At 40.7% G+C, this 14,055-nt stretch overlaps 2 protein-coding genes across 5 annotated transcripts in view; one reads left to right on the forward strand and one right to left on the reverse strand.

Moving 5' to 3' along the window:
• MAP2K6 (mitogen-activated protein kinase kinase 6) overlaps nt 1-14,055 on the reverse strand; it is a 1,063,669-nt gene that overhangs the window by 167,362 nt on the left and 882,252 nt on the right. The gene's annotated exons all lie outside the window — the stretch shown is intronic.
• Nucleotides 8,243-14,055, forward strand: part of ABCA5 (ATP binding cassette subfamily A member 5) — a 67,508-nt gene continuing 61,695 nt past the window's right edge. The window contains exons 1-3 of one of the 4 annotated variants that reach the window (XM_042449698.1): nt 8,243-8,333; nt 10,333-10,432; nt 11,654-11,771. In XM_042449698.1, the coding sequence (XP_042305632.1) occupies nt 11,667-11,771 (105 nt within the window). In that variant the 5' untranslated portion in view covers nt 8,243-8,333; nt 10,333-10,432; nt 11,654-11,666. Of the gene's footprint in view, nt 8,334-8,380; nt 8,566-10,332; nt 10,433-11,653; nt 11,772-14,055 lie in introns of those variants that run through there. The other 3 variants (XM_042449695.1, XM_042449697.1, XM_042449696.1) reach the window with 3 other exon arrangements.

Below are 14,055 nucleotides of genomic sequence, written 5' to 3' on the forward strand. Positions count from 1 at the left end.
AACCTAATTTGTACAAACTGTTTCAGTTAACCATTTTGCCTCTAACTAAACCATAAGGCAAGACAAGAGGTTACTTGGCCACCACAAATGCTGAATCCTTTGTAATGTAGAAATAATGTGACACTTACCATTTCAGACAGCAACATAGAAAAATTAGCATGGAAAACAGATCTGTAAAAATCTTTGTATGAAGAAAACAACAACGACCTAGCACAGCATCTGGTGACAAGAGCCTTTCAGAATGGTCCCAGTCTGAGTCAGAGAACACTAACAGAAATTAATTCATTGTTGATATTTATCCTCATTGAAACTGTGACACATTTATAAAGATCTACTCCTCAGTGTGGGCATGGGTGGGCAGGAAAGTGGGCCTTTATTTTATCTGTGGTGAAATTTATGTTATTGGCCAGTAATGGAAATGTGTTTTTAGAATGATTATCAAAATACTTGACAGTGCAGACAGGGACGTAGCCAGGATTTTGGGAAGGGGTGGGCTTGGACGCGGTGTTGTGATGGCATGCGCATGCCACGGGCATGCGTGCCATTCACTGTATTCCAGCGCAGCTTCAGAAGGGGGGTCCAGACCCCACGGAACACTCCCCCCCTTGGCTATGTCACTGGTGCAGATATTCCTACTGCCACATTACCTTTATTAAATACAGGTTTAAAATTTACTTGTTCTTGCAACCTTAAAGAAAATTTCTATAAAATGATGTATAATTGGTATATATTCCCCCCCCCCCCCAAATGGCTAAAAATACACATCAAATTTATGTTGGAAATGTAGCAAACAAAAGGGAATATATATGGTGGAAGTGTAGGAAGGTAAAAAAAATAAAACACATTGGTTAAAAATTAATAAGATAATTGGAAATTTGGGGGGGTTTTCAATTTGTTTGAGACCAGAATTATATTTGTTAAATATAATAAATTTGCAGAATAGTAAAGAATGCAAGTATAGGAATCTGGTAAGTTATATGGTAACAGCAGCAAGGTTGGTTCTTGTGAGAACGTGGAAAACAAATGAAATTCCAACATATATGGCTTGGCTTGAAAAAGTAATTGAAATGGTTCAGTTAGATAAATTGTCTCTTGGTAAGAGAAAAACAGAAAAATGGAAACCATTTATAGAATATGTTAAGCAATTAAATGATATTAGCTTAACTGGGTTTGATAGTTAGGTAATTGACATTAGTTGTGTTCATGTGTTAATTAGTTGAGGTTAATGGGAGGAATATGGAATAGTGTTAATATGTTGAATATTTAGTTTAGAAGAGGAATTTAAAAGACTTAAGGGGTAATAGAATATTATTATTTAAGAAACCAGATAGATAATAAGCAGGAAGTCTTTTAAAAGGGAGGATTTGGGAGGGGGAGGGGGATTGTTGTTTCTGGACATGTTCCCACTATGACATAGAGCAAATTGCTGATCTGTTTAAATGACCGTTGTGTCCATTTGAAACCGGTTCCCATTGCAATGTGATTGGTTCCTATCCTGTTACAGCAAGGCAAAGGCAAAACCCCCGTTTTTTCCAGACAGTAGTATTAATGTTTACATGTGGGTTTGTGCCAGTGTTTATGTTTTAAATTTTAAATAAAAAGTATTTTAATTGTAGAAATAAATACATTTGAAAGAGGCCTTCAACATTCTCAATATAATAAAATCAAAAACAAATACAGTAAAATAAAATAAAATAAGATATTGCTAACTCATCTGTTGCCAGCTCAAATGTAACTGTGATTTTTCCAGGCAGTGGGAAAGTCTTTAATTGCCACTGCTAGCCCCTTAGAATGGTATCAGTGTGTCTGGAATTTACCAGGAATAGATAACTCACACACTACATCCAAGTTCCCTAAGGGCTTGCTTGCTCAGACTCCTTTATCAAACAAAGGTTCTTCTTTGTGGTATCTGTGACTCACACAAATGAGTTATCCTGAACTTGTGTAGTGCATCTTTCAGAACCTTTTAGAGTGACACATCAGCATTTGCCTTTTGGCAGAAATGGATAGTGGCATTCGTCTGTGTACTAATACAGTGGTGAAGAGATGGTGTAAGTGGGGTGATGCTCAGTGGGGAGAGAAAGGAGAGGCCCCAAGTGTCAGAATGTGGGACCAGAATCCAGGATAGTCAACAAGTCAGCTTTATGCAGAATAAACAAAACTTTATTGATAATTCCAAGATCAGCAATTCCTCTCCATTCAGCATTTAAGCTGAGACTGACCCCTCCCAGCAAAATCAATACATAAAACCCCAAGTTTGTCTACTCCACCTCCAGCCAAAAGCCCGCACAGCAAAATCCCCACCTCTTTCTCACCGTTACTCATCCCCCATCACTCCCCCCATAGCTTCTATTCCTCTATGCTCAAAGCTTGCATTCCAAGCCTCTGAGAGAGGCCTTCAAGGACACTAGATAACAGCCACCTGGTACCACTCTGTGCTATATCTAAACTAGCCATAGCAAAAGTATCCCAACTCCCATCATCCCCACACATTTAAAACATATATCTGGTAGAATACAACCAGGATTCTAACACCAAGGTTTGTTTTTTTAAATAAAAATTAAAATTCAATTTTTAAACAAAAATTTAAAGAATTACAGTTGTTATTTTTTTCTAAATTTTCTTTTAAAACATCATATCTTACCACATTTACACTTTAACCACATGAAACTATGTACGTCCAAATACATTCAGGCTGTGGTATGATACTGTAACTTAAAAGTATAATTTTAATTTTGCTAGTTGTTTATGTCACAATTACATTCAGTGATATTCAGGAATTATGATTTGAGTAACATTATTACAAAAAATATTACTAAGGATTTTGTATGCTGTGATGTGGGAGTGACAAATGGGGGAGTGACACTATGAGTTTTTGCACCGGGTGATGCCAACCCTAGTGACACCACTGTATGGGGTCATCTGCATATCTTATATCATTGATGTTCCTTCCTTCAATTTTCATGACTCCTTCATCAGAGTCTAGTCCTGCTTTACATATGAGATGGTCAGCATACAAGTTAAACCGATAGGATGATGAAATGCAGCTTTGATTGACCCCCCCCCCCTTGCCATATGGATATCATTTCATTTCTCTGTATTCTATCCTGACTGTGGCCTCTTGTCCTGAGTACAAGACAATCAAATGTGGTGGCACACCCATTTCTTTAACAGCAATCTATGGTTTTTCATGATCTACACAGTCAAAGGCTTTGCTACGATCTGTAAAGCACAAGCTTGTTTTCTTCTGAAATATTTTGGTGTGTTCCATTATTCTATATTCCTAGAATATATGCTGTGCAGCTTTGGACTTTCCTTTTACCTCTGAGGATTTCAACAATTGAATGTTCTTAACCACAGTGCTAATCATATTTTTCCTCTGCTGTAGCCCAGTAGCTTGTTGAGTGCCATCCAACCTTTGTGTGTCATCATAGATATTGGCACTATCTGTTGTTTCATTTTGGATTGTCACACCTTGAAGTTTTGATGGTAAAAGACATTCTCAGGGGGTTTACTGTGCCTCCACCTGTGCAGTACTAACAAGTGTTAGCTACAGTGCCACTGTGTCTGAGAGATTCCCCCAATAGTGTCCCCACCCTCCACCCCACTAGGATTGTCCCCATTTGGTACATCTTGGCACGCTTGGTCTGGCTCCTCATCAGTGGTGTCCCCAGGGTTGGTGTCACCCAGTGCAGTAATTCATGGTGTTACTCCCTTATTGACCTCCTCTACACCATACAGAATCCTGAGTATCGTTTTGTTTGTACTATTACTCATAGATCTTAATTCCCATATATTGCTGAATGTCATGGTTACAATTGTGACATAAACAACTGGCACAATTAAAATGATACCTTTAAATTACCCTGTCATATGCACAGAATAAATGTATTTACATATAGATTGTTTCATGTGCTCAAAGTGAAAATGTAATAGAATGTAATGTAATTTTTAAAAATTTATTTAAAAAAACAAATTAAAAATGTGAAAATTGGAAATGTTAGTATAAAAAAGCAAAACCTGGGACCTCTCCTTTCTCCTCCCATTGAGCCTCACCCCACTCACACCATCTCTTCAGCATTTTCAAGGGACACAGGCAAATGCCACTTCCTGTTTCTGCCAAAAGGTAGGTGTTTGAGGAGCAATGGTGTCACCTCCCCTTAGGGAGCCACCTGGTGAGGTCTGCAACCCCTAATGATGCCAGTGCTCCTCAGCAAAAGCCTGTTTGGCATCAGAGACTCTACTACCACCATCAGAGACCCTAATGCCACCATAAGAACATGCAGTCTCCCACCATGAAAAAGTAGTGCCATGCATATTTGTGTGCATAAATGTAAAGTCCTCTGCCAGAATGTCAGCTCTTTGACCATTTGCAGGCTGCTCAGGCTTTCATCATTTACCCAATGGGATGAAAAGGAGAGAGGATTAGTGCAGTATCTGCTACTGAATGGCAGTAATTAATAAAATAAAGTACTTGATAACAGTGTGCTTCTGTTATGAGGAGAGAGAGGGTAGTCTTCAGAGATCAGTTGTTCTAGTTAATTGACCAAACTTTAAAATCCAGCTAATGACCTTCATAGCAGGATAGTTACAAGTTGGAACTAGAGAGATGTCTCTGCCCCATTTTCCAAAGTTAGAATGACATTTCCATCTCTCAGTGAAGACAAAAAGGTTAAATAGGATCTGGATGCCTAATAATTTATATTCATGTAGCCTTATGCTATGCATATTTCTTTACCACTGACCTGTAGCCTTTAAATCTATGGACATATTTACAACCCTGTTTTGAAGTAAAAGTATCTGGAAGCATAACCCACGTTGTTTTGAATGTCACTGGGAAAGACCTAGAAACCAACTTGTTTGGAGGAATGTTTTATTAAAAACAACTGTAAATATAAAAAATTGATGCATCCCAAATGATTTCAAAAACAGTTTGACATATGTCATGGGTAGGAGAGATCTGCAGTTTGATAAATATCTCTCCAAAGTTGCAGAACTATGTGTGCAGTTCCTAGGAATCATTCTTAGTCCATATACGCAAAACTAGAGGAAATATTTCATAAAGTTCAGTATCAGTTATACCTCATGTCGTAGACATGTTTAGAAAATGTTTTTTGTCAGAGGCAGTTGTATTAACAGTTCTTGTATTATTTCTTGAATTCTCCCATTATTAGAACATTAGGAGAAATATGAAAATCAGTAAAGGAAACCATAGGATACATTTTACAGACGGACTGTTTCACCTGTTTTGTTATTGCAGCAGACCTGGTTGGCAATAACTGTGAAAAGCTACAGCCGTGCAAATATTAGTTTTTAGTCATGGAAAAACTACAATCCTTCACCTTGAGGGAATATTTCAAAATTTAGGCTCTTGCCTCCATGGCAGAACAGACTGTGAAACAAGAGATAGGTTGGGGGAAATGTTAGGTTGTATTTATAACATTTTGGAATGGTAGATAAGTTTACATAGCCGGTTTGGTTTGCTGTTAATACTTACAGATACAACAGAAATAAATGTACACTTGAAACATCATTTCTAAGGAAGATGTTTTTGCTCGTATAAAGATTACATGGCAACTGAAACAAATAAGGGTGACCAGAAGCGGCCCACTACCACCTCCCCAATACTTCCAGATTTATCATGCAATCACCCTGCTTTAGTCAGAGTTTTGTTCTTCATTTGCAACTCTCCTTTGTTTTCCCACAGCTCCCTGCTCCCCAAAAGAAAAGAAAAATCTGTTATGGAGTAAAAGACAAAATAGCTACACAATATCTTTTGATTGGTAGCACAAAGAGCCCTTTGTTATAAAGCATCACTCAGCCCTGTGGTCAATAAGCTTCTTCTACAGTCAAAAAAAGTCTCCCTTCAGCTGTTTAGAAAACGGTTTTCTCTCCATCAAAATGTCTTGTAACAGCAACAAACTAAAACTTTGTCTTGCCTGCGTTTTACACATTGTTGGATTTTATACATTTTCCTACTGGCCATCTCCATATCTGGATGTAAACTGAGAGGGAATATTCAGATCTAAAGAAAAGGCAAGGAGGCTTGTGTGCACAATATTCTAGTGGAATATTTTTGGGACCTTGCTGGCTATAGTTGGTTCTACATTGGTTATAAAGTATAAAGCTGTAATCCCATGCATGTGCAACCAAAATGTGCACAGGATAGGACTGTACTGCAGGACATGGTGATATGAACTTCTGGGGCTAGCCTGGGAATAAACACCATCAGGCTTTATTTCTGAGCAGTCCTGTGCAGTCTTCTTAATAAATGTAATTATTTCTTGAATTCTCCCATTATTAGAACATTAGGAGAAATATGAAAGAAATAATTACATTTATTTCTAGTACATTTATTTATTTATTGAAGTTATATCCTGCAGCATGACATGTGATTTGAGTGTTGGACTACGACTCTGGAGACCAGGGTTTGAGTCTCTGCTTGGCCATGAGACCCACTGGGTGACTTTGTGCAAGTCACATCCTCTCAGCCACAGGGGAAGGCAAGGGCAAACCCCCTTTGAACAAATCTTGTCAAGATAACCTATTATAGGTTTGCTTTAGGGTAACCATAAGTTGAAAATGACTTGAAGGCACACAACAACATTCTCCCAAATGGGATTCAAATGCTACTTTTCATTTCCACCTGCTTTCAAGCCATTTCTGACTTATTGTGAATCCCTAAGGCGACCTTATCATGGGGTTTTCTTGGAAAAATTTGTTCAGAGTGTGTTTGCCACTGCCTTCCCCTGAGGCTGAGAGTGTGTGACTTGTCTAAGGTCACTGGGTTTCCATGGCTGGGTGGGGATCCGAACCTTGGTCTCAAGTCATAGTCCAATACTCAAAACCCTACACCATGCTGGCTCTCCAAAATGCGACATTATTAAGCATCCTTTAGGTATTAAAGCCTTCTCTGAGAATGCAGCTGCCCTTCTCCTTTCATGAGTTCAACTCCTGATCACAACCCATCACTGTCCAACAGGCAGCTTTATCTTTTCCTATTTTTAGTCTCCTTGTGGCAGGCAAAAACTGAGGCAGGGCTGAGAACAATATTCGCATGAGTGTCTGTGTCACGTGAGGTTTTCTGTGCGAAAGAGCCATTGACGGATGTGTTGAAATGACCGCCTTGTGACACAGTGGCGGGCAAGCAGTAGGTGGATGGCGCTGGCACTGTTTCGACACCCCTGATTCTGTATGCAGACCTACTTTCTATTTTTTCAAGGCCAAATTACTTTTCTTCCAAAAATTATTTATTTTCATCTTTCTGTTGGCCGTTGTCCAGGCTGGGAACCGTCAAGGCCTTCAAGAGTGGAAAGTGGGCGAGAAGAGAGAGCTACACTTCTTTCCATTCATTTGTTGTTGTTGTGTGCCTTCAAGTCATTTCCAACTCATGGTGATCCTAAGGGTACCATATCTTGGGGGTTTCCTAGCAAGATTTGCTCAGAGGAGGTTTGCCATTGCCTTCCCCTGAGGCTGCGACTTGCCCAAGGCCACCCAGGGGTTTCCATGGCTGAACGGGGATTCAAACTCTGGTCCCCCAGAATCATAGTCCAACATTCAAACCACACTGGCTCCTACCCTGAGCCTATTAGGAATGTCTGCATGAAGCAAAACACCTGAGGAACTTCCTCTGCAAGTAGCCCCTTGGTCTTCTCCATGTATCCACAGATCCTTTATCCATGGATTCAACCATCCACGACTTTAGAATATTGATTTTAAAAGGTACAGTATCAATACCTAAATGCAAACCTCGACCTTGCCATTTTGCATAAGGGACTAGGGCTGGGGAGCCCTCTGGAGCCCAGGGTTGGACCCCTGACTCAGCCATGGAAACCCACTGGTGACCCTGGGCAATAAGTCACACTCTCTCGGCCTCTGAGGGCGGCACTGGCCCTCGAAACCCTCCAAGAAATAAATGTCAGTCTATGCTCCTTAGCCATGCTCAAAATGGAGGAGGTTTGGGAATTCCCTCTGGACTCTCAAAGCCCTGCTAGAAAGGCCAGCCCGGGCTCCTTGGCCCTGATGGAGCCTGGAATGGAGCGGAGGCCCGTCCTGGGAAAGGAGGGCGAGCGCGGGGACTGCCTGCCTGCCTCCGCCGAGGCCAAGGAGGCGGAGGTGGGCCTGAGGTAAATTTGTCGTCGTCGTCGTCGTCGTCCATGACGACTGCGCCTCCTGCTCCTGCTGCTCCTCCTGCTGCTGCTGCTTGGCGCGCTCGCTTCTCCTCCTCCTCCTCCTCCTCCTCTTCTCTTGCTGCTGCTATTTCTTTTTGTCGGAGGCGAAGGCGGCTCCTTCCTCAGGAGGGAAGGCAGAAGAAGAAGCCTCGAGAGAGGAAGGTAAAAAAGGAGGAGGAGAAGGAGACACGGGGAAAGGCGGCTGCGGGGAAGGAGAAGGAGGCTATCATCCCCCCTGCTGCTCCTCTCTCTAAGGTTTCATCCTCCTTGGAGTCAGGAGCCCTGGGGGGGATGTGTTTATATGGCGGAGGGGCTGCTGCCTTCTCCTGCTGCTGCTGCTGCTGCTCTTTGGGTGAGGACTCGAGGGAGGCAGGATGGCCCAGCCGCCCTTGAGGTGTGTCTGTTGGGCTTCGTCTCTTGGCTTATTATATGGCCACCCTCTCCTGGGGTTTCCTTGCCCAAGGCTTCTTCAGAGGAGCCGCCCCTGAGGAGGCTGAGAGGATGGGGGTTTCCATGGCCGAGCAGGGACTCGAACTCAGGACCCAGAGTCCCTCTTAGCCTAGCTGTCAGCAGGGACGTAGCTAGGATTTTAGGAAGGGGGGGGTCCAGACTAAGTGCCACCATTATAATGGGTCTTGAGTGTGGCGGCGCAGCAGCACGCACCATTCATTTTTCTAATGGAAGGGGGGGTCCGGACCCCCAGATCCCCCCCCCCTTGGCTACATCCCTGCTGTCAGTCATTCAGAGGGAGCCCAGGCCTCCTTGGGGCATCTGCTTCCTTGGCCTGTTGTTGGCACAAAACACGGCCCCACCTTTTGCTGTAAGGCTGGGGGGGGGGGGGGAAGGGGGGGGGGGAGGGGGGTGTGTGTATATATATATATAATTGCATTTTATTCTTTTAACGATAAATCTATTTTAATATTGTAATAATTCAATTCTGTTTTAATGCATCACTTTATTTGGGGGGTGTATACATACATAGATACACACATATATACAATTACCTTATTTTATTTTTTTTAACAAGCAATCTATATGTTAATTTTGTAATAATCTGATTTTCTCTTAATGCATCACTTTTGTGTGTGTATATATACTGTATATATGTATATATAATTAACTGTATTTTATTCTTTTAAAAGCAAACTGTTTTATTATTATTATGATTATTATATTTTAATAATATAATTCTATTTTAATGCATCACCTCTCTCTCTCTCTCTCTCTCTCTATATATATATATATAATTAACTGTATTTTATTCTGTTAATGAGCAATCCATTTCAATATTGTAATAATTTACTTCTATTTTAATGTATCACTTTTGTGCATGTATATATTCACACACACACACATATAAATGTAATTAACTGTATCTTATTCTTTTAACGAGCAATCTGTTTTCATATTGTAATAATTTAATTCTATTTACCGCTTCATGTAACTAGTTTAGTTAATTTGCATAAACTAGTCTATGCAGTTAAAGGTGGTTATTCAAATGTTTGGGCTGTGGGAGTTTAAAAGGATATATATATTATATATTATTGAAAGGAGGAGAAACGCTGCAAAAAGATCCCTGAAAGAAAATAAAGGCATGCTCTGGCTTTCCACTCTGCCTTGGCATGTCAAGCCAGTGCTCCATTTTCCCTCTGCTGTTGATCATAAGGTAAACATAGATAGGATTGTACCAGACGAGCAAAAGGACATTTATGACAATTAGCTTGGTAAGATTTCTGTAGTATCATTGACATTGCTTTTTGTGTGTCCACTATAACATTTTAAGCACTAAAACTGTCACAAATTGCATCACATGCCACAAATATGATATTGTTTGCATTTCTTGCAGATCCTTTCCTTTTAAGGTCCCTGCTTTCCTCCCCTCTCAACCATGAAGGTGGCCATGAAAACTTATGCCATAATACATCTGTTAGTCATTAAGATGCTACAACACTTCATTGTTTTTACCGCAAGAGATTAATATAGCTTGCCCTTTGGAAATGTAGTTTGTTGTTCTACCAAAGTGCATTTAGAAACTGGTAAAGGGTCAGGGTCGCTTTCTGTAGCACTGAGCTACAGTATTTGGAAAAAATGCTGTGGGATCAAACTATTTCACATTGTGAACTCTCTCTTTCTCTTGCCTTTTCCCTGTGTTTTACTGCAGTGGCAGCAATTGATTTGAACTGAAATAAGGATTTACCTTCTGCATGGTAAAATAATGGAACAAAACAAGTAATCCTTCCTGCCGATTAAAGCCCACAAAGGTACTTGTCCATTTTTCTCATTAGGTAGATCATAGTAACCTGGCTGCCGTTTTTAAATGCACTTGTTGTCAGGCTGCTTTATTATTCATATGTGTATGTGTGTTGTGCATGCATCCTGTGGCTATGAAGTTAATAAAGATTCATTTATTGCTGCAAGCTGTTTTTTTCCAGTACAGTCCTATAAAAGTCTATTCAGGGAGCAAGCCCCTTGTACTAAACAGAGAATATTCTTATTGTAGTCTGAACTTCTAGATTGTCAGATTGAGGGCTATACTAGATGGTACATTTAAATGCATGCATGAATTTCCTGTGGTTTGTTTGATTGTTTGTTTGTTTTACTTTTAAAATATCAGACATAAGGCAGGATCAGAACTGGGATCACAGCACATGAGGAAGTGTATTTAATCCTTCCCCACTGTGATATGGACCAGTTAAAATTAGCCAATTTGAACTGCTGTTAGCCCCAAATGGGAAGCTTGGTGTCAGTGACCACTTTTGTTCCTAGGGCACTCTTAACTTTGGAGTTTGTTGTGAGTTTCACATGGATTACTGAGGTATAGGAATCATCGTAGACTAGTGTACCACAGTCCTGGAATGTAACAGGTCTTCATATCAGTTCTTAAAATAAAAAAGAGGAATCTGACCTCTCTTTTAGCCCTAAATTGGCTAGTTGGTGAGGGTTTAGAGAGTTTAGATTACACATTTATTTGTTGAGACTTTAAAAAATCATAGTACAGCTGGCCCTCAGTATCTGCAGGGGATCCATTTCAGACCCCCCCCTCCCCGTGGATACCAAAATCCATGGATGCTCAAGCCTGCATTGTCCTGTGGCAGTGTGTGCACATAGCTGTGCCATCATTGGGGACAATGGAATTTAATGGCGGTGTAGCCATGTGCACATGCTGCCACAGGACAACAGGGATTGTCTCTGATGGTGGTGCAGCTGTGTGCACGCCCGTGGATTCTTGGATCTGCAAATGGCAAGCTTACGGTTACTGAGGGCCAACTGTATGCTATTCTAATCATGAACGACAATGCTAAAAGTAGCCTTACCTTTCATTCACTGTCCATGCTTCAATAGATATCTCAAATGTATAATGAATAATGAAAAAAAATCTGTAAATGGTGGACAACTGTATGTTGTTTAATTTTGATTTCAGTATTTTCCAGTTTTGTACTACCTTTCCCTCCTTTTCCTATGTTTTACTCTTTTTTTTCAAGCTACATGTGAAAAATGTCTACAGAGACCTTAAGACAAAAAGGTGTGTGGCGACAAACCAGAGCTCTTTTATATAAGAACTGTCTAGTAAAATGGAGGACTAAAAAGAGTAGTGTTCAGGTAAGTTAACCAGCTGTATTCTAGCCTGTGTTTTCTAGATTTAAAAACAGCTTAATTTGGGAAAGAGGAGGGGAGAGTTGTTAAAAATAACAGATGCTTTAAGAACATCACTGTATTTATACAAAATGTTGTTTGTTTGGGGGTCCATTTGAAATAGATCTTTTGGAATTGTAATGTTCTTGTGCACCTTTGTCAGAAACTGAATTTATGAGCATGACTGACTATATTAAAAATAATGTTTTAACTGGAAAATTTCCATTTTCCATGCTGGCCAATTGGCCGTAATAAAGTTATATATATATATAATTTCCATTTTACATTCTGTACATTTTCTAAATAGGATAGTTGAGAAATATAAAGAATGTCCTTTCTTTGTCACATTCCCAGAGAGAGAAGATAATTATTTGTTCATGCTGCTAATGTTCTTCATTTTATCAGTAGTAGTACCACCTTTAACATTCATTTAAGGTGCAACCCTGTACTTGAGATTCACAAGCTCAAGGGGTCATAGGATTTGCTGGAAATCTCACTATGCTAGTATCTGACAGTCAAATCATAAACAGCTGGTGGCTTCTATGTTGGGGATAGTAGTGAATTCAGTTTTAATCTGAATTTCAGAGGGCCTGTCCAGGGTGCTGAATCTTCTTTGGGGATAGTGTTCAACACCTTGAATAAGTCGTTTAAAGTTTTGATAAGTCACTGCCCCACTGTCTTGGAAAGCTGCCTCTGAAATAATACCACTGGTGCAGCAGTTCCAGCACTGAAAATAAGCCTTTTGGATGGCTGAAATGGGGAGGGGGAGATGCACATCTATCTTTTCCTCTTCAATCTTTGGCCATGCCTTCATAAATGGCTCAACTTCATACCAGCCCCATCCTTAGTGAATTGAATTTCTCTTCCATTGATTTCTTTCAGTTGCAAGATGGGTCTCTAGAGTGAGAGTAAGTTAACACAGGTAGGATGGTGAAGAGCAGTGGTCCTTCCTCTCTCTCTGCCCAGTTTCCTTGGACTGTGAGGGAGAAGGCCTCTCAGGGTGAGGTGAATACTGCTGCGAGAGCATATGAGGCATATAGGGCTCGATGGGGGTGAGAGAAAAGAATAAGGAAGAGAAGGGGAGAAGTCATTTAGGTCTGCTGGCAATGTTAGGTGGGTTGATAGGAAGAGCAGTCAGCCAAAAGTGCTACTGTTGTCCATAAAGTACTTTAACTGATATCTTACCAGGATCATTGGACTCATTTTTTTAGGGTATAGTTATATCATGGATTCAGCGTAGTGCAAAAACAAATATAAGGTATTGCCTCTAATTATAATCCCTGTATGTTTTGCATCTATGACAAGTGTTGGTGAGATGTGGAGATAAATGACCATGATAAACTTATTATGGTCTGGTTCTGTAGCTGAGTGCTGATCTGTGGTGTTTGCAGTGAGAATTCAGTCCCTCTTGCTTCTAATGTGACTGGTTTGGTGGAGTGTGAAAAAACTGAGTGAGGCTGAGTTACCTGATTTCTCAGGTGGGTTTGAATTTGCCTTTCTTCCCAACTTCTTGCCCTGTGGAGGGATCCACTGGAGGCTGCTGCTGTCAGGGTTTCTGTGGCTACCCTTGTTATGTTTGTAGCCTCTCACCTTGCTGCTTGGCAAAAAAGTATTTTCCTTTGCCTCAGGAGGATTGTGTTTACTTTGTGTGTGTTCTTTGCAGACATCTTGCTCTGGTAGTTAGGTGAATGTTTGCCTCCTTCCCAAAATGTGTGGGGTCTCCTTCCCCTTATTTCTGTTTTGTACTCCAAAGCAGTAGTTGAGAGGGAAGGCTGAGGGAATGTGAAGACTTACTTGTTGTCCTCTGGGGAGGATAACAGGGTTGTTGCTGCCTGTGCCACTAAGGTCATTTCAGTGTTGTCTTGTGTGCTTTTAGTGTGGTGATGCTGATGTGTATGTTTTGTAAATTTGGGAGGTGTTCCCATTGTGGGCCCCTGAGCTACTTCCATGTATAAGTGGAAAGTCACCATTGTTGTTGACAAAGTTGTGATTGGTGGGCACTGACACAGTTTCTGGGGATGCTGGGTGTATGTCTGGTTGTGGTGAATATAAAGATTATTTGCCCTTTCATAAACAATCAGGAAGCAAAACAAAAAATACACCACTAAATTTTAGGAGCTGGAAAAGGAATGGAAAGAAAGACAGAGCCTTTTACAATCTAGAAAGACCAGACTGGCGGTGACCTCCTGGAGGTCCTTCTCTGTCACCGCTCCAAAAACTTGGAATGACCTGTCGGAAGAGATTCGTCAAT

The sequence above is a fragment of the Sceloporus undulatus genome, chromosome 2 (genome assembly GCF_019175285.1).
Source record: "Sceloporus undulatus isolate JIND9_A2432 ecotype Alabama chromosome 2, SceUnd_v1.1, whole genome shotgun sequence".
Lineage (NCBI taxonomy): Eukaryota > Metazoa > Chordata > Lepidosauria > Squamata > Phrynosomatidae > Sceloporus > Sceloporus undulatus.